The following is a 20,433-nucleotide window of genomic DNA, read 5'->3' as shown; positions in this document are numbered from 1 at the left end:
GCATAATTCAGCCCATGGCTCAAGAAAATAGGTAGGTTACCGTAATAAATTGTTAATGTGTATCAGAACAAACACCAATTTAAAAAAAGATTCCCAAATATATATTTCAGCAACAATGTACAACCTTTCTCTTGCAGGTAGGAAATCATTCCCGTCATATTAAAATGAGAGCCACGTATTAACTAATGCATTATTAACAGTTACACTCACGACTCACCCTTTCTGATGGTGTCCAGTTGATTATAACGGTCTTATGGGTTTTATTTTTACTTTTTAATAATACTTGCTATGCTCGCACACGTCCCGTGCTTCCGGATCCACCTTTCTACAGACAAACCGTAAGACAACATTGTTACCTGACACCTTTTCCTGCACCCCACCCTAAAAATGGATACCGGATGCTCACCTGAGCGTACGGCGTGTTTTTTCTCTCGTCAGTGAATCTCATTGGTCTGCTACCGTTTGTTAGTAACAATCGATAGGCCTATAAGATGGTTTAACGAGCATTTCCCGTATACGCATACCTATAGTTTATCACTTGCTTAAATGGTCAGGAGAAACATAAACATGCTTATATTGAAAATGTGTACACACAAACGATAATAGCTCATTTCTAGCGCATTCCGAAATCCAACAAAAGTAACAATTCAATTGCAGCCCAGATCCAAATTCTGAAACTGACAAAATTAGCTGTGTTAAATGATCGTATTAACGATCTAAACGGGATCTTACAAAAAAGAATACTTAAAATTGCAGAAAATATGTTTTGTGAAACATTGATTAATTGGAGGGTATCCTATACATTTATTTGATCAGGACTTTGGCGATGGTCCCTCACCATTCTTTTCGTTTTGAGAGTGTAGTGTTAACTGGTGGACTCTTGACGTGTGTGACCGGAAGTGAGTCACACAGAGAGGTGCAAGCAGCGTAGAGAAAAACGTTTTAATTGTTATTGTTAGCTAAAGCGAGAAGGAACAGGAGAAGAGTTGGGGGGCTCTTCTGTGAAAAGTGAAAGAAGTCGACAGACGGAGGCAGAAATGGTTTGTGCATGCTCATTTTTATACTAAAATAAAAACACGGCTCGCTAGCGTGGTGACGAGTGAAAGGAATACTTCGCTAGCTAGCTGGCTTGCTAACCACAAGAGGAGGGGGCAGGAAGCGGGACATAGTTACACAGAACAGAACAGTACAGTACAGTAGGGATCATATTGATGATTAAATTTCCGTTGTACGGATTGGATGAAACATTTATAGTTTCACTGTTACGGGTGGTGGCACACACTGGTCAACAAGCTGGCAAAGAATATAGCTTGCTTGCTATAATAAAGTAACGTCAACTTTAGCCAGCTAACGAGCTAGGCAGCAAACCAGCTAGCCAACGCAATTGTACACATGCGAGTAGACTAACATTAGCTACTAGCTAGTACTAGCCTCTAAATAGAGGCGTTGGGGAAAATGCATTTCTGCTAACACGTTTTCAACACAACTAACGTTAGTTGACGTCATCAGCAGCTGTATAATAAAAAACTTTACAGCTTTGACTAAGCTGAGAACGTACAAATCTATGTCCCTTTTCAGGGAACAAAATTATAAAATACAGACAAGAGTCACCATTCTTGTTAGTTTTGTCGTTTAGCTAACCGCATGATTTGCGCGGTCTTGTGCAAGGCAGACCTGATTGCTGATACAAATTTACTCATCTTAGCTACACTTTTCCTGGCCGTGATATCCAAGAAACTTGACGAACGTAAACCTCCAGGTAAGTCTGGAGCTAGCGACTCTCCAGTTAACGTTATAGCCAGTTAACGCTAGCTAGCTTTCCCCCCCACATCGAAGTTAATTACTAGGGACCGTCCGAGAGGGCTTGTTCGTTAGGGCTATAATTAACTAGTGTGTTGTATCTTGTTAAAGAAAAGGGGGAGGGCAACGATTGCGAGATGGATTTATGAATCTCACATTTTCATTTCAACTGGATTTGTTTTCATTTTAGGAAACGCCGACAATGGAAAACGGAAATGTAGCCGACGGAGAGAGCAGCGCGAAGAAGCAAACAGGTTCACGCGATCAGCAGTGTATGTTTGTGTGTGTGTGTGGGTGTTTTTGCATGGTAATATGACTTGTATGCATGCAATGTATATAACAGTAAATGCTGTTATTAAAGTGATCACATTATTAATTGAAATAATTGTAATATTGTTACAATTGTAACAGTGTTATTGAACTTGCCTTGTTGGTTTCGCAAAACGGCATTCAACTAGCCACACAGATGTAGGCTAATTGTGGCAATTTTCTAGCAGCAATTATCTATAGCAGTTGTTGATGCATGCAGCGTGTTATTATGTCCCTTGCCGTGTTCTGGAAGCGTGTGTGATGTCCGGGGCAGTTTGTCAGCCTGTGTTCCTCTCAATAGCTTTGAAGAACGAGGTTGGGTATGAAATCTCCATTCCCTTTGAAGAGAACAACTTTGAGCAGCCTGGCTTTTTTAACCAGAATGAACACATGTTTGAAGGTGAGTGTCCTAGGTGGTGGGTGCATGTCCAAATAAAATTATTATAAATTCTAAAATAATAACTGTATGTGAAAATTCACTGTTGTTAATACTGGATGTTGTCATGAGTGGCACCTCCTGCAACATGCATGTATACTTGTTCTGATGTTAATTGTATATGTATAACATCCAGAACAGTGTCTGTGTGTGTGTGTGTGTGTGTGACTTTAGTGAATGGCAGTTCATAGTGTGTGGTTGTATCTAATAAAGGCTACATAACTAGAGTTCAAGGATATGCTGGTCTCTTGCTGGTGATGTAGTGTGTTGCAATGCAGGGTCTCAAAATGCGGAACAGGAAGCTTGGCCTGGAAACATGCAAGCATGAACAATCCAGGGTGCTGCCATTTGTCAAAAGCTCTGTGGTCAGGTTCCCTACATTTTCTTCAGTTGATTTAGTCTAAAGTGGTGTATGTCCCATTTCAGACAACATATTTAACTGTGATCATACCGCACGTGTGTAAAGACAAATTTTCATCAACTTAAACAAAGGATATTTAAAGACATCCTCAGCATCTGTCTAATAAACCTGGAAATAATTGGAAGCTGCCCGTTTATTAAATGTTTCAGCTGCAAGATGTACGGTCCAGTATGTACGTATATGATAAAATGGTTTATTCCTGTAAGTAAAGTGGTATAGGACAACTAACTTCTGAATATTGAATGTTATTGAAAATGTTCCTTCAGCTCATTGACGTAATTGGAGTAACCTATAACAACATTGTATCAGGGCTCCAAGGACGTGTGTTCTGTTTAAAGCACATGATCTTGATGCACTGACATGCCCTGTGGTTCTGAATTGAATTCATTGCCTGCTCGTGCTGACCGGATGGGCGATCGGTGCTTAATTGGTCATAGAATTGACCTGGGAGGACAGGTTTTTTTCAGCAGGGTATTCTTCTAGAACATCACATGCATGCATGCATATCTGTGCTGTGCTGGCTGCACAAGTTTATATGACCAATGTCTTGTGACGTCCACCTGCTGAAATTGTTGTGTGAAGTCTCCTCCAATGCCTACCCACCAGTGCAAGGGTGCGCGTCATTGTCGCTGTGCCTGTTCCGACCCGTCTACTTCCCTGCCCTCAGAGTCTCAGACCGGTCCCCCCCTGCCCGGCAGCTCCTACCTGGTGATCACAAACCTGCGCACGCAGCTGCAGATCTCTCTGGAGAAGAACTCCTGGCTGCAGAAGCGCATCGAGGACCTGGAGGAGGAGCGAGACTTCCTGCGATGCCAGCTGGACCGCTTTATCTTCTCCACGAAGAGCCAGGAGAGCAACGGAGCAGCGCAAGCAGGTGCCTGCGTCACGCGCGTCAGGAGCGGCTGTCCTCAGCGGCTCTCTCCACTTTTATCTGTGTAGCGCTTTAAAAAAAAAAAAAAAAAAATGTACAGAAGACTGTCACAAAGATGCTTTACAAAGAATCAGAAGGGCAAACACAAGGCCTGAACTCGAAATAGCAAAACATACTGGATCCCATGGCGTGGTAGGACAAGGCTGCATGGAAGGGGTGATTGTGCAGCCTAACGGTTGTCTTGTGTATAACCGGATGGGAAGGTTTTTCTTTGCTCGCTTCTGCTCCTCCTGCCTATTCAGGACACAGTGGCTCATCCTGGTAAGTGTTGCAGTGTGTAGATTTATGGCTGGCGGAACATGTAAACCCGCCGCTCTGCAGGGAGGGATTCAGCCTGCCCCCCCGCCCCACCCCAGATCAGCTGCGGTGTGAAAGAGGCGGCAGTGACATGGCACGCATAGCACTGTGGGGGAGAGCGCATGCTGCTTCTGAATCGACAGAGAGCGCAGCGTGAGCATAACTGAGCATTGCAAAACTGGGGAGAAAAATAATGACAGTGAAAGTTGAGATTTGGAACACAACGGCGTGAAACAAACAATTGTAATTTGCTATCTGGGACAGGGTAGTGTAATATGGGTGTCTGTCTGTTTTGGTGTTAGGAACATAAACTGTACTACATCATAGAATGTGTTAATGCCTTGGAACAAATGGAAAGTAATTCCATGTAACTTGTTTGCTTTCAGCAGGGAATAACAGAAGAACCTTTACATGGGGAAGGAGGAGAGCTAATGAATCAGGTGAGGAGATTATTTTTCATCATTTCATCATTCAGTCGATGGACCATGCATCTTTGTGTACCTTGTGTCTTATAGGTAATTCTTTAGCTTAATTGAGTGGCTAACTCTTGTTTTTCAGAGCATCGCTTTAGTATGAAACACCAGTAGAGTGTTTCCTGCTGGTTTTGTTTTTTATGATCAATCGATTTTATTTAAAATCTATCAAGGCTGGAGGCCTTGGTCTTTAAAATGAGGAGTGTTAACAAGTCTTGGGACTTTTACTCAGCAGTGCACGTACAGTCATATAGATGATTGTGAGACTTGTATGTGCTTTGGCTGTAGTCTTTGGAATATATTTATTTGTGTTTGTATTATTTTTTTTTGTTCTTCTCATGAATCTCATCCTTTTAAACCTCCCTACCCATTTACCACGCATGCAGAACTCGCAGTATATCATTAATATGCTGGAGTTCTGCAGGGTGATAGGTGATCATAACTTTGTGCGGGAGTGCTGGGGTTTTGCTCCACCGGTCAGCTGCACACTAAAAGCGTGGCCCGGTGCAGTGGGTGTGAAAAGTGGAAAAGTAGGGCTGTCACCGTCACTCACTGAATAACAGTTCTACAGACAACAATGAAAATCCAAACAACACTTTGTGCCACCAACCCCTTGATAATCTTTTTATTTTTTTTATTTTTAAAGATATTTTTTAGGCCTTTTTCAGCTTTATTGGACAGTATACAGTTTAGAGAGAATGGGAGCGAGAGAGAGGGGAAGACATGCGACAAATGTCAGACAGTTGGATTCGAACCGCCGACGTCGCGGCTCGCAATGAGCATGCGGTCAGAGCTCTACAGGCTGTGCCACCGAGACACCAACCCCTTGATAATCTTGTTCACTGTGGTAATTTGGCTCACTTGTCGGTTAACTGCAATTTCTTGCAAATTCTTATAGCCTTAGTGAAAAGGCTGCTTGCTGCACACCCTTTGGAGGACAGATGTTGTAGTCTGTGCACCTTCCCAGATGTTGCAGCATTGATTTACCTTTCAAAATTTGGTTTAGGCAGAACATGTATATGGTGAAAGTATGGTGTTAAATCATTTGCCCGTTTTTTCCAGACCGGAAGTCCGGTGATCACAGCCCACCAGTACCTCCCCGCCAGTCAGTCCGCAGAAGGTCCGCCCCAGAACCCCTAGCAAAAACCAAAAGTGCTTCTTCCAGCCAGACCAACCAACAGATGGGACAGGGCTTCTCGTCCCCACAGTCACAGTCACTCGTGCAGGGCCAAGGGGCCAATAACCGACAAATGACCGACATACCTGGTGAGCAGACCTTCTCCATGGCTTCAGTTGTGGTTTGAAGACCAAACAGGAACATGGGGGGGGGGGGATTTTGTGTTTTACTTTGATTTCTTTATTTTTGCTCTCCATATTCTGTGAACATGAGTACACACAGTAGGAATATTATATGTTTTAACAGCACATTTATCCTTCAAGGCCCCAACAGCATTCACCCACCTGCACTATTAACCTGCAGTTCCTTTTTCCCTATACCCCACTGGTTTTGCGGACAGAAAGCACCCTAATGGTTTGATTTAATCTTGTGCCCCTACCTCCTCATCAGAATCCTTGTCTCTGCTTGGAACAGAGGAGTTTCTTGAGCATGACAGCTACCTGGAGGAAGAGGAAATTATGTCTGGAGAAGAGGTGCTGTCAGAGAGCATGACCTTAAGGAATCTGGGATCGGGCGCACGATCCATCAGCGGGCATCCAGGGATGAAGATGAGGAGGGTCTACCGAATTGCTCGAGGGAGGGAGAGAGGTGAGGGCAGAGCAGATTTCGGTTTATTTTAAATCTATTGCAAATGTTGACTTTGAGCATTCCTCAGGGTGCATGCATTTCATTGGGAATGTAGCCATGGTTGATCATCCTTTCATACTCTTTAAAACCGAGCTCTCGAACTCCGGGCCGTGTGTATGCAGGTTTTCATTCCAAACAATTAATGCTACCTTAAAGGCGCAGTTCACCCAAAAAATTAATTAATGGTCACTTACCCAGAGTACTGTCTATCCTTCCAGATAGTTTCACTGAAATTAAACAAATCTTCTAGATTTTTGATGCAATTCGCCTTGAAATAATGCAGCTCTATGGACCACTCCTTTTCTGGTAATCAATGCACGGACAATTTACATTTGAAAAACTCTCTTTCCAAATACAATGCCGTAGTCACTCATGAACATCAACGGACCTCAAAAATACACATTTTAATTCAGAAGTTTTTCTTCTATTGCTGGGACTCATCAAAAGTTTCCGCTGAAGCACACCAGTATTCTGTGGCAAAGTCAAGTGTTTCAGGCGGCTGTTTGCAGTGCTTGGCTTGGATATCGAAACATCAGTATACATTAGCCAGCTGTGAACTTAAGTCAGTGAAATTGTACCAAGAGAATATAGCAACTCCTTTAGTTCACAATGTAGGACGACAAAAGCTTCAGTAGAAACTTCTGCTTGTGTGGGCACAGTTGAAGAGTACCGAGAGGCAATAGAAGAAATAGTTCTGGATTAAAATGTGCATTTTTGACTGTTTGTTTGCACGCAACTGTGGCATTATATTTGGTGTTGAGTTTTACAAATGTAAATGGTCAGTGCATTGATTACCAGAAAATAAATGGTCAATCGAGGTTCATTACATCACGGTTAACTGCATCAAAAAAAAAAAAGAAAAAAGTAATGAAATCGACAAAACATTCTTTAAATTCATTTTTCATTTTCATTCATTTTAATTGATTACAATGACTCATTCAGCCCTCTGTATACATCATGTGCAAACCTACAACCCTAATTCATGAAGTAATTGAACTAAATTATATATTCAAGATCTGAGGCTGGAATAAAAAAAAAACTGTCTTCCGTGAGACCGCTGCTTTAAACCTTCAGTGAAATAAGGTACCTCCCCTTGGTTTTTCAGTTAAAGACACGGCTGGCGTGCTGTTCCGCTACAAAAAGATTCTGGTGACGTACCAGCGGCTGAAGAACATGTCCAAGGCCTTCCAGATCCACGGGGTGGACCGTAACACGGTGGCCTCCACCACGCCCATCGCAGAGCTGCTGCTGGTGGCCCCCGAGAAGGTGGCGGAGGTCGGCGAGTTTGACCCCTCCAAGGAGAAGCTCCTGGACTACGCTCGCCGCTGCTACATTGCCCTGGACGAGCAAACGCTCACCAAGGTTCAGGCGCTGAAGAAGAACAATCTTCTGCTGCCCATCTCCTACAGGTTCAGACACTAAAGGGGCCATGGGTTTCTCTGGGCGGTGGGGAAGGAGTGGGGCTGGGGGCAGAGTGGGAGGTCTGTGAAGGAGATGGAAAAAGAGAACCGATGTACGTACACCGATGTGCACACAATGAAATAGCTTTGTACCCTACTGGAATGGAATGATTTGGCTTGTGTGTTAGGATCATTCGAGGATATCGTGCATGAAGACTTGGGAGACTTTTGATCGGGGGAGAGCGTACGATGTTGTCTCGGGATGGAGCAGTATTGGGAATTCCTGAGTGGAATGGATGAGTCCATGTGCTGCAATTATTATTCATGGCAAACTAGCTAGTCATAGACAGGAATGGGTATAGAGGGAGTGGTTTTAAATTGGACAGAGGAATTGCAGGTTTCAGTGAAGGCTTCAGTGGAGAGAGAGTGAGAATTATATGGACAGGGACAGGGCATAGAAAGTGGAAGAAGCAAGTGTAGAAATAAGGGATGAATAACAAGATTAAAGACTCTGCTAACACAGCTGGTACACTATCAGCATGTGGCTTGCAGCGATACTCCTGTCAATCAATTAATTGCTGTTAACACGGAACAGTTTGAGTAGTATTGTATATACATTCTAAGCATTCCAGGACAGGGAGTGAGTGGGGACATTCAATCTCATTCTTTTTACTGAAATAAATGTTGGTTAAGATGCAGGAAGACATTGTAACAATCCCAGTGAGCAGAACGAGAAAAATTCCAGTTATATTTTTAGAGAGATGTAAGGTCTGCAGACGCTTGCTTTCCACCTTGAGTGTGAACACGTTACCTTTTATTTGACACTATGACACTATCTCTGACCCATAGTCCATTTATGTCATTTTTTGCATTTTTCTTTTTTCCTTTTATTATTTTATTTATATTTTATTCCTTCCTTTTAGGTTGAAAGTGAAAGGAGGAGAGGAACGGTAATGGGATCAGTGCTACTCTGAAACGCATCTGCTGTACAATAATACACCACACTGTATTTTACTGTACCATAATATACTATATCCCTGTACTGTACTATACTAGTGTACTATACTGAAGAAAACTGTTGTGTAGTATGTAATGTACTTTACTGTCTTGTACTATGCTACAGTACTTAAGTATATTATTGTAATGTATAATACTGTACCACTGTGCTGTACTATACTATGGTGAAGTAAAAGATTACACTGCTGTATTCTACTCAAATTTTTGCTGCTGCGTTCTCAGTATTGTAATGTACCACTGTGAATGCATGCATGGAGATAATTGCCTTGATGGAATTATCCTATTTTTATTTATTTGTTTATTCTTGATTATGTTTTCTTATGTGTAGTTACATTAATTCCTCTCAGGAAGAACATTTATAGTTTCATTTACTCCATTCATAATGTCTGTCTCTACTCTGTTAATTGGGTTCAGTCTTTATTTAGTCAGTGGTATTAACCATAAGCAATGTGATCCGGCCCTGAATTTATTTTAAAATGGATTGTTGATGGTAGTTGACTGTAAGTAGTAGTACTGGTGGTTCAGCAGTAGTGTCGCCTGTAGTATTGTATAGCAGTTGTGTGTGTATTATGTACACTGGCAGAGAAAATGTTGGAACAACTATATTGAAATGACCTGTTAAGTGTGTAATGAAGTGCTCATCACTTCTTTAATAGTTTACTGAAAACTGATTGTGATGGCAGGAGTCTGACGGTTGAACTGGATGAATACTGTGTGTCTGTCTCTACAGAGTTGCTTGAAAAACTTTCGCTCGTCTCTCTGAACTCAAGTAAATTGCCTGCATTCATTTGATACGGGTTAGGGGAGTAGTTTTCAATTTTCCTCAGGAACCAATCGTGTACGGGATAAGTATGATATAGTTTGCTTAAAAACCTGTGAGTAAGGTAGTAAGGGTTGCAAAAGACTTTGTCTGCAGCTTTTTAAAAATGTAATGTTTTATTCCTACTTAAATCAGAGTAGCAATATTCTAGAAAACAAGAGGTGTTTGTCCTACTGAAAAACGATAGCGTCTTGATTACACCGATTGTGATGACACTAAAGGTAGAAATGCAAATAAAGCATTGGTTTCTTAAAAATGTAAGCTTGTTTGGAGTCTTTGAGTGAGTGAGCCTTGTGCTGCAGCTTCATGCCGCCTGAAACAGCCCCAGCAGCAACGCACGGCTGCACGTCCCTGGCTGTGTGCAATGTTCTGCCGTTTACACTACAATTACACAGGAGATGAGGGCGGAGTAAAGCAGAATCAAGGATAAAATGTCCGCTGGGGGCATGAGAGCAGTGGATTACAATGGCAACACAACTCTACAGTGACAACAAATGTTTGATCGGGGGTGATATATAGCATTAATAGAGTGCATTAATACACTGGTAATGTATTGCATTAATAGAGTGCATTAATACACTGACTCTTTGGGAAAGACACTGACTTGTTTTCCTCGAGAAATAGTCATGTTTGGTGTTGGCTAAATATGCATCTATTTACATTTTTCCAAAAAGCTCAGTTTTCTATGCCAAATTGAACTTTTTGTGACTGAATTCCCTCCATATTTGTGTAGCCATGCAGATTTTTGTTTGTTCATGTTTTTTCCAAGGGGCCAGCTTTCCGGCTATGCCAGTAGTTTTGTCAATTGATACGAGTTTGGCCCCTAGTGATACCTATATTTTTGTTCAAAAAGCCAATTTTCCCATTGGAAAAGTTTTTCATTGGATCGTCTGCCAAGACACATAATTTATCCTGCGTTTTCTCTGTTGGGCCTGTGACCAAAGACTGAAAGGAGCGGTTGCGTGAAACTGCAGCCTGGAGTGGCAGAATTTTCCCTATTGGTCTCTATCGCTGTTGCTGTCTCTGTATATTACTTAGTCTAAGGTTTTCCCCCCTTTCAGAGCCGCCCTAGCTGGCCGTTTGGGAAGGTGCATGGCCCTGGCAGGTCAGTGTTTAAACTGACGATAAATATGTTCAGTGTGCCCTGGGCGCCATCTATAATGCACCCACTGTTTCCCATGGCAGCAGCAAATGTTTGTGAACTCGGGGAAAATTGCTGTTAATACTGGGAGTATCAATCATATACAATTATATGAGAACAATATTTATAATTCTGCTGTGCCTCAGTGCCTGAATATATCCTTTTCAAACATTTTTAGTTGAGTATGCTGTACTTGATCATACCCTCCAATGTCCCTACATTTTTGTTTGAGACTTCTTTACCCATCATTAGAAGCCATGTAGTTGATAAGCTACAGCAGTGCATTGCTGCCACAGTGAGAAAATATTTTTCTCTGTATCTCAGTATTTTTTCTCATTATAATGGGAAACTTTTTCTAGTTTTGAGACCTTCTCCTAACAAGCAACTTTCTTATTATAACATGATCATTTTCTCGTTATAACGAGATACGTTGGTATGTCGTTATAATGAGAAAATGATCTTCTTGTAACAAGAAAAGTCTCCTTATAATGAGATACTGGGTGTTTTCGCTGTGGCAAGGACGAGCTGCCATAATAAGGAATGTCTGCTCAACAAAAAGTAGGTCACGCTGCCTTGTCTAGTGCAGGGGTGTCAACTCCTGTCCGAAAAGAGCCCATGTGGGTGCAGGTACAGCTAACCACTTCTAACCAAGACAAACATCAATGCGTTGGTCAATGAGTAAATGAAATCATTTTTAAAATGTGTTTTCTGTTTACTCGGGTTCCCTATGTCTAATATAGATCTGAACCACTCAGTGTGACAATTATGTGATAATAGAGGAAATCAGGAAGGGGGCAAATACTTTTCATGGCACTGTATACCATTTCTTTGTTTCTGTATTCATCTTCTTCGTAAGTTTAAACCCGTTAAACTATTTTACAAAATCACAAACAAATGTTATATGAGTGTCTGTTGTAACGGAATGTGTCTAGAAGTAGGTGACTGGCAGATACTTTCAATCTCAATAATGGTATAGGAATTGCCTTGCATATATTTCCATAGCCTTTACGTGGATCTTTCGCTGTATATTTAATTTTAAAGTCATTGTATTACAATTTTGTATCTAACAGGTTCTTCGCAAAAGCAGTCAGCTTTAAAAATTGATTTATGTTTATAGTAATAGACCTGCTTTTCCATAGTATTAAATTACTATGGAGAAACATTGTAGGTATATAATTTCACCAAAGTTGGGTATTTGTTGATAGAACTGAAATAATAGTAAATGTATTTTTTGACAAAACAAATTCACATCTTAACAGAAGTTTGAATCCACCATCCCATCATTTTAAAGACTGCATTTGTTTGGTATGGTATGCTAAAAACAGTTTTTACTAGGCATTCCCTCATCCGTTTCACCTTATATATCCCAATAAGTGATTCAAATTCCATAGCTTAAACCTACCATTAGAACACTTTCTAATTAACTGGGATTGGTTTTGTTCCTCTAAATAAAGTAAAAAACAGCAGGAGTGACAAAGGTAAATAAGATGCGATAGTCTTAGACCAAAAGAAATATGACTTATGAGGCAATAATTGAAATTATCTATCACCCCTAACAAATTATTTGTTATAGCTAAAACAAGGTATTAGATCTCACATTGATTTAGCCTATTTCCTTCCTTGTGGATTATTGTTCTGGGTACAGTTATGAATGGTTATTAATGAACTCTATGGTCCACTTTCCCACACTGCCACTTTTTCCGCCTTTTCCCTTCAGCAGTGCATTTCCGTTTGTCGAATGGAGGTTCAACTTCCGGTAACGAGACGAGAACAACAAGACAGACGTGAACAGCGGGTGCAAGACTGTCTCTGTTTCTAATCTACATTGCTTATAAAAGTATAGGTTATTGAAAGCTAGAGATACCATCAGAATACACAACGTGCAAATCGCTGTGCAACTTGCTAGGAAAACAACTGATTGCGTAGTAGTCAGCTAAGTGGTGGCTCCCGCGTGGGCCTACTCGCGGCTTTGCTCATGTTAGCTGGCTAGCTGTAACCAAAACAAAAAAGAACGCATTATTTCGAAAGAATCACCACATTTTACATGTTTTTTTGCTGCATATATTTCCCTGTGTAATCTTTTTAAAATTATTTTATTTTTCTTTTGCACTTGTTTTGTGGTAGGTCGATTTGTGTGGCGTTGTAATTAGCTAACTGGCTAACGTAACGAAGCGTTGACAAAGTTATCCCCGTGTTTCTAGCATAGCTTATTGGCTAACGTTAGCAGTTCGCCCGTCCATTCAACCACAAAACTTAAAATGTCGGATTTTGACGAATTTGAGAAACAGTTGAACGAAAACAAACAAGGTGAGCAATTTTTCACTTGGCGTAGTAAAAGGCACGCGCCTTTTACTAGCTAGGCTTATATTTTGACAATATAATGAAATGCTTCATAGCTAACGTTATTTCTTGAAATGCTAACATACAGTAGGCTTGTAGCTATTGCTAGCTTGCATTTAACACTCCACCACACGAGTGCATACAAACTTTGCTGGCGTGTATGTAATTATACAAATGAGCTCGTTAGTTGTGGGCAAAATTTCAGAGAGTCTGTGTAAAACCTTTAAATTGCTATATTCTGCTGAGATTACCAAAGCGTGATTGTTAATGAATGGCAAGTTTGATTCGCGTGCTAGCTGGATCATTAGCATTAGCTAGCTATTTAATTACACAACCGCTTATCTTAGAACAAATAATGCAGTTGCTGTGATTTGCCTGATTAATTTGGCTGATCATTGGTGACGTGATGTGATATAGCATACGGTGGACCATTTGCAGAAGTGCTCACTACTGGCTTGCTAGCGTATGCATTGTCGTAGTTGGGGCCCTGTCCTCGATATATTACACGAATTATAATTTATTAGGCGACACGTGCTTGATAGACGTACAATTTTTGTAATATGAATACAATGGGGGGCAATGATATTAGATTGTTCCCCTAATAATTTATGATTTTTAGTATATGAAAAGAAATGAAGTAAGATTGACGAATGTAGTGCAGCATTCATGCATGTCCCCTAACACCTTAGAATAATCTTTACTACCTTTGTCTCCTGAAACATTAGTATGCAGTCAATGTTGAGATGTAGTAAGCTCCCTGTGCCGTCTCGTTTCTCTACTCTGGCATCACTTTTCGGCCATGTGTAAGTGCAACCGTGGTGTCAGGAATAAGCAGTAGAAAAAAGGTATTGAGTCAATTATTCTACACATCGCAGATTATCATTGTATCATTGGTTAAGGGGATAGGCATGTAATTCCAATATTACAGGCTCTGTTCCCAGCTGGGGCTTCGATGCACCCTTGAGCCAGCTGCTTGGCCTAAATTGCTTCAGTACATATTCAGCCGCAGATTCTAGCTTAAAAGTGAGATGTCAGGTTTAAGTTGAGGATGAGGGTGTCTGCTAAATGCAAAGGTTTGAAAATATTACCTCATGGTTTGAATATTATTTGTAAACCATCTACTTCAGTCCTCTACAGTACACCATTTTAAGAGCATTTGTGCATGCTAACTGGAAAAATAATTGAGGAGCACATCTACTAGTTAGTTAGGGTGCATTAGTGTTCTCAAACTTTTAACGTATAGCATATGTGCTCCTTTGAGAAAAGAAGAAAAATGTTAGTATAACCTTTATATTAGATCAATTACAATAGTAATTGATGGGTAGCCTTACTGTATACTTCTAACCTCAGTACCATATCCTCCTCTTCTGTGCCCTGTTCCTCCTCCCCTGTGGCCTGCTCTTCCTCCTCTTCTGTGCCCTGCTCTTCCTCCTCTTCTGTGCCCTGCTCTTCCTCCTCTTCTGTGCCCTGCTCTTCCTCCTCTTCTGTGCCCTGCTCTTCCTCCTCTTCTGTGCCCTGCTCTTCCTCCTCTTCTGTGCCCTGCTCTTCCTCCTCTTCTGTGCCCTGCTCCTCCTCCCCTGTGGCCTGCTCTTCCTCCCCTGTGGCCTTCTCTTCCTCCTCTTCTGTGCCCTGCTCCTCCTCCCCTGTGGCCTGCTCTTCCTCCTCTTCTGTGCCCTGCTCTTCCTCCTCCCCTGTGCCCTGCTCCTCCTCCTCTTCTGTGCCCTACTCCTCCTCCTCCTCCTCCCCTGTGCCCTGCTCCTCCTCCCCTGTGGCCTGCTCTTCCTCCTCCCCTGTGGCCTGCTCTTCCTCCTCCCCTGTGCCCTTCTCCTCCTCCTCCCCTGTGCCCTGCTCCTCCTCCTCCCCTGTGCCCTGCTCCTCCTCTTCTGTGCCCTACTCCTCCTCCTCCTCCTCCTCCCCTGTGCCCTGCTCCTCCTCCCCTGTGGCCCCTCAGAGCGGGACAAGGAGAACCGCCATCGCCGGCGCACACCATCCCGCAGTCGCAGCCGTGAGAGGAAGAGGAGGAGCCGTGAGAGGAAGAGCCGTGACCAGCGCAGTGACAGCAAGGACCGCAGGCAGAGGCGCAGGTAGTCGCCTGCTTGCATTGTTGCTTATTGGTTGCTTGAAGGTTCTGAAATCGTTGCTCAGCTTTACGTCAGTATAGCACTATAATCCCTACGACTTCACACACTCTTGTATGCACACGCTGGTGGGGAGCATGACTTCACAACGTGTGCATCTCAGATGAAACATGAGTGACTAAATTTACGTTTCTAACCTGGGGATGCGGAATTGGAGCCATGCATTTACAACACAAAATAAAAAACTGGCATAGATTGTATTTCTGTTGCACATTTTTTCAGTGGTGTTTGTATCCCAGCCCACCACCATACCCAGCAGATCAGGCCTGTTTGAAAGGGATTTCATGTTTTTCCTAGAGAATTTGCCAGGTGTTTTAGGTGTTCGGTGATCTGTTCACAAAAGTTTCACTTAAGTGTTCACTTGGCCTACAAAAAAACATGAAATTGCTGTTCAATAGAAAGTCTCTACGATCACTGTTAGAATTCTTTGCATGCACATGTAGCTGAGGTTTTGTTGGAGGATCAGTTTCTAAACTGAGCAAGTGTCAAAGAAAATAGTTAAGTTTTCAAAGATTACAGCTCCACGATTACAGGTATAAGAATTGGTCAGATTAGCCATAGCCATGTGCCTGTACTGAGTGGGGAAATGTTTCTGTTACCTGTGTCATTTGCCATAGATAAGGCAATCTGTTAAGCAAATAATGGTAGTGTTTTTGCTAATGTGGAACAGGATTTGTCTGGAAAAAATAAAATCAGCTGTTTCAAATGTTTATAATTAGCCAAATGTACAGCTGTCATGTACAAAATGTTAAACACCAAACACTTGTTTAACTGTCATTTCAGCACACAGAATCAAAACCAACCCCAAGAGAATGCCGTGAGGTAATGCAGCAGACACAAGCATCACCCTTCTTTTCGACGATCGTTTGTTGGCAGACCCCCCCCCCCCCCCCCCAGTCAGTCAGTGGGAGGTCAGAGCTGGGAGCGAGGGACGTAAACTCGACCCTCTTTAGGTTAAACGTTCGTATGCAAATACCCGTTTGAATTGACTGGAAGCAGCCTTCAACGCCACCTCGCAGAAGTTGCGCCCACTCGGCACCAACATCAAACAGGAAACTAGTAAATCTTCCACTATATGTGGACAGGCTTGTCGAACAAGCAACCATTTAAACGTGAATAGGAAAATGGGGCCAGGAAGGCTAGCTCTCGGTCCCACTTCAGCAGTGACTTGGCAGTTATCTGAGTTGCTCCCGGCTGTTTACACGTAGGTAGTGGCCTTACAATGCGCACCCTTTCCGTGTTTTTGTTCATGGTGTTCAGAGTTCAGAGCTGCTTGGAATTGCTTGCGCCCGTTTACCTGTCAAGATCATCTTTCTCCACTCGTTTGTCTGACACAATTTACTGGCCTTTCTGAGTCTTGCTTAGTCATTGTCCATATAAAACCTAGAATGTGGCTTGTGCTCATGGTCTTGAAATTTGGTTGTTTTTTTAAGGTTGGATGCTGGTGGTGGTGATGCACTGCCCCTTTCTGTTCGTTCTTTCCCTTCCTCTCCTGCTGTCCTCGTTGCCCCCCCTTCCTCATCCTCCTTTTGCAGCAGCCACTCTCCGCACCGTGAGAAGAAGAAGAAAGTCAGGAAGTACTGGGATGTCCCACCTCCTGGGTTCGAGCACATCACGCCCATGCAGTACAAGGCCATGCAGGGTCAGTGCCCCCTCGTATAGCACGTTTAAACCTGTCTGGTGGGCTGAGCGATAAAAGCAGTCAATTCATTCATGGATCTGTCAACTTCCTGCTCTTTTGTGAATAGCATCCTCCGTAGATTAGTTTCATCTCTTAACTCGTTTGTGCCCTGCAGCTGCTGGGCAGATTCCAGCCACTGCGCTGCTGCCCACCATGACCCCTGACGGCCTGGCAGTCACGCCCACCCCTGTGCCTGTGGTGGGCAGCCAGATGACCCGGCAAGCCCGACGGCTCTACGTTGGCAACATACCGTTTGGCATCACTGAGGTTAGGAGAGCTGCTGCAATGGGGGTTTAGGACTACAAAGACCAGGGACGCCTTGATGCTTGACGCCTGACAGTGCGACCACTGAAGTCTTATGGCAATTGCAGTTTTCTGGTTTGAGTATTTCTTGATGAATGTATTTAAAGTCATTGAGATTGATGGTAGTCTACACATAGTGATTCACGGTAATGGGCTGGTTGATCTTTGTAATGGCAGGTAAGGCAGTGCAGCTCTGCTTATTGATGACATCGTTTGTGTTGTACAGGAATCGATGATGGACTTCTTCAATGCTCAGATGCGCCTGGGCGGTCTGACTCAGGCTCCTGGAAACCCCATCCTTGCCGTGCAGATTAACCAGGACAAAAACTTTGCCTTCCTTGAGGTATGCGTTATCTGGGCTCCGCTCTTGTTCTGAGGTTGTCTGTGTCCTTCTGTGTTCAAGAGCCGGGAAGTGCTCGCGCTGTGTCCATGACTGCGAAAGCTAAAGAGATCCAGCGCTTGAGCATAGAGGGGTTTGTGAACAGTGCCCCAGGTGTTAGTTCCTCTGTCCCTGCCGTGCGCCAACCCTCTCCGCCTGTCCTCTCCGCAGTTCCGCTCGGTTGATGAGACCACCCAGGCCATGGCCTTCGACGGGATCATCTTCCAGGGCCAGAGCCTGAAGATCCGCCGTCCCCATGACTACCAGCCCCTGCCTGGCATGAGTGAAAACCCCAGCGTCTATGTGCCGGGTACAGAGCAGCTCGCCTCCTCCGGTCTGGGTGATGCAGCGCTACTGTGAGCTCTGGTCTGCTAAGCCTCTCCTTCTCACTCACAGTCTCTGTGTCTGCCTCTCTCTGTGCAGGAGTGGTGTCTACAGTGGTGCCCGACTCTGCCCATAAACTCTTCATCGGGGGCCTGCCCAATTACCTCAACGATGACCAGGTCAGTTCCCCAGTGACCCAGGCATCTGGGCCTTTTAGAAATAATATTAGAAATAATAATTCTTTATTGTTTTTGCCCCTGTCTCTCCCTCCTTTATATGCTTCGGAAGTCAAATGAGCCATCTCTCTCTCTCTCTCTCTCTCTTTCTCTCAGGTGAAGGAGCTGCTGACCTCCTTCGGCCCTCTGAAAGCCTTTAACCTTGTGAAAGACAGCGCCACGGGCCTGTCCAAGGGCTACGCTTTCTGTGAATATGTGGACGTCAATGTGAACGACCAGGTAAGTGTGCTGTTGTGCCGCCCCTGTACTGCCCCCACGGATGGAATGTAATTTTTTTGTGTGTTGTTTGTGTGCGGGCGCATGTTTGTTTCTGGCTAATTTGTTTAGAAATTTAGTTTTGGTTAGTTTACTGAGGGGATTGACAGTTTAGTTTTTATTTTCGGAAAATGACATTGTTTTTTTTGTCAAGAATGAGTGTGTGCCTGCGTGCGCGTGCGTCCTGTTTTCTGAGCTGTATCGCTCTGGGCTTTCTCCACAGGCCATCGCTGGGCTGAATGGGATGCAGCTGGGAGATAAGAAGCTCTTGGTGCAGCGGGCCAGTGTGGGATCCAAGAATGCCACCTTGGTGAGGACCACTGACCTGCTTCTACTCATGCTGAACAATTAACGTCCTATGCACACCACTTCTGCCCATATAACGGTGTTTTGTGCAGTTATTTCTAGTGATATCAACAGTGTATTTCTCGAGTACGTTGTGTCCTTCTGGTGTGCTGCTGATTCTGACTAGCTAAGCTCTGAATGGGCAGAGGAAGATGGAATTAAACAAAAAGGTCAAAATTAACATACCATTGCACCATGGGAGTCATAGTCCACATCCAGTGGATGTTACCAACCCTGTGACTTCTCTAATGCCCGCCCTCTCTCTCTCTCTCTCTCCGCGCCCCGTTCAGATGAGCATAAACCAGACCCCGGTGACGCTGCAGGTGCCGGGGCTGATGAACAGCTCCATGGTGCAGATGGGAGGCCTGCCCACCGAGGTGCTCTGCCTCATGAACATGGTGGCCCCCGAGGAGCTGCTGGACGACGAGGAGTACGAGGAGATCGTGGAGGACGTGCGCGACGAGTGCAGCAAGTACGGCCAGGTGAAGAGCATCGAGATCCCCCGGCCCGTCGACGGCCTGGAGGTCCCCGGCACTGGCAAGGTGAGGGGGCGGGGGCCGTTTGTGTACCCTAATGGGCCGGGATGGGGTTTGTGTTCCCTAATAGATGAGGGTGGCACAGAGAATGGGGTTTATGTTCCCTAATAAATGAGGGTAGCACAGAGAATGGGGTTTATGTTCCCTAATAGATGAGGGTGGCACAGAGAATGGGGTTTATGTTCCCTAATGGGTGAGGGTAGCACAGAGAATGGGGTTTATGTTCCCTAATAGATGAGGGTGGCACAGAGAATGGGGTTTATGTTCCCTAATAAATGAGGGTAGCACAGAGAATGGGGTTTATGTTCCCTAATAGATGAGGGTAGCACAGAGAATGGGGGTTATGTTCCCTAATAGATGAGGGTGGCACAGAGAATGGGGTTTGTTCCCTAATAAATGAGGGTAGCACAGAGGATGGGGTTTATGTTCCCTAATAGATGAGGGTGGCACAGAGAATGGGGTGTATGTTCCCTAAGGGATGAGGGTAGCACAGAGAATGGGGTTTATGTTCCCTAATAGATGAGGGTGGCACAGAGAATGGGGTGTATGTTCCCTAATGGATGAGGGTGGCACAGAGAATGGGGTTTATGTTCCCTAATAGATGAGGGTGGCACAGAGAATGGGGTTTATGTTTCCTAATAGATGAGGGTAGCAGAGAATGGGGTTTATGTTTCCTAATAGATGAGGGTAGCACAGAGAATGGGGTTTATGTTCCCTAATAGATGAGGGTGGCACAGAGAATGTGGTTTGAGTCTCACCCTCCCTATCCCATCTCTCCCTTTCCCTCAGATCTTTGTGGAGTTCATGTCGGTCTTCGACTCCCAGAAGGCAATGCAGGGGCTGACGGGCAGGAAGTTTGCTAACAGGGTTGTGGTCACCAAGTACTGCGACCCTGATGCCTATCACCGCCGAGATTTCTGGTAGACATGGAGGGAGGGCATGGGCGGGGCGGGGCGGGGGGGGGAGGGCAGACTTGTGAAAATGAATGAAGATGTACAAGGAGGGGCAATTATTTTGTATTGAGAAAGTGAGGGGGGGGTGGATTGT

General features: G+C 43.9%; 2 protein-coding genes across 8 annotated transcripts; both read left to right on the top strand.

Moving 5' to 3' along the window:
* Window positions 1-853: 853 nt before the first annotated feature.
* On the top strand, window positions 854-9,964 carry LOC133106516 (coiled-coil domain-containing protein 106-like). Of its 5 annotated transcripts, none has more exons than XM_061216039.1 (9): window positions 854-1,040; window positions 1,991-2,072; window positions 2,411-2,509; window positions 3,634-3,840; window positions 4,584-4,634; window positions 5,730-5,933; window positions 6,259-6,432; window positions 7,577-7,880; window positions 8,795-9,964. In XM_061216039.1, exons 1-9 carry the CDS (start codon window positions 1,038-1,040, stop codon window positions 8,823-8,825), a joined length of 1,155 nt encoding a protein of 384 aa, XP_061072023.1. In that variant the 5' UTR covers window positions 854-1,037; the 3' UTR covers window positions 8,826-9,964. The 5 variants fall into 5 exon arrangements, with proteins under 5 accessions (XP_061072023.1, XP_061072020.1, XP_061072022.1 ...); XM_061216036.1 differs by having other exon boundaries at window positions 865-1,040; window positions 6,235-6,432; XM_061216038.1 differs by having other exon boundaries at window positions 866-1,040; window positions 1,991-2,054; window positions 6,235-6,432.
* A 2,603-nt stretch (window positions 9,965-12,567) lies between these two features.
* On the top strand, window positions 12,568-20,319 carry u2af2a (U2 small nuclear RNA auxiliary factor 2a). Of its 3 annotated transcripts, none has more exons than XM_061263390.1 (12): window positions 12,568-13,156; window positions 15,141-15,273; window positions 16,111-16,149; window positions 16,866-16,969; window positions 17,124-17,275; window positions 17,538-17,654; window positions 17,862-18,000; window positions 18,114-18,193; window positions 18,347-18,469; window positions 18,729-18,815; window positions 19,141-19,392; window positions 20,176-20,319. In XM_061263390.1, exons 1-12 carry the CDS (start codon window positions 13,108-13,110, stop codon window positions 20,308-20,310), a joined length of 1,410 nt encoding a protein of 469 aa, XP_061119374.1. In that variant the 5' UTR covers window positions 12,568-13,107; the 3' UTR covers window positions 20,311-20,319. The 3 variants fall into 3 exon arrangements, with proteins under 3 accessions (XP_061119374.1, XP_061119363.1, XP_061119368.1); XM_061263379.1 differs by having other exon boundaries at window positions 16,761-16,969; XM_061263384.1 differs by having other exon boundaries at window positions 12,569-13,156; window positions 16,863-16,969.
* The last annotated feature ends 114 nt before the right edge of the window (window positions 20,320-20,433 follow it).

Source organism: Conger conger, chromosome 1 (genome assembly GCF_963514075.1).
Source record: "Conger conger chromosome 1, fConCon1.1, whole genome shotgun sequence".
NCBI classification, from domain to species: Eukaryota; Metazoa; Chordata; class Actinopteri; order Anguilliformes; family Congridae; genus Conger; species Conger conger.
Note: the sequence above shows the minus strand (reverse complement) of the source record. Positions and strands in the feature narration are given on the sequence as shown.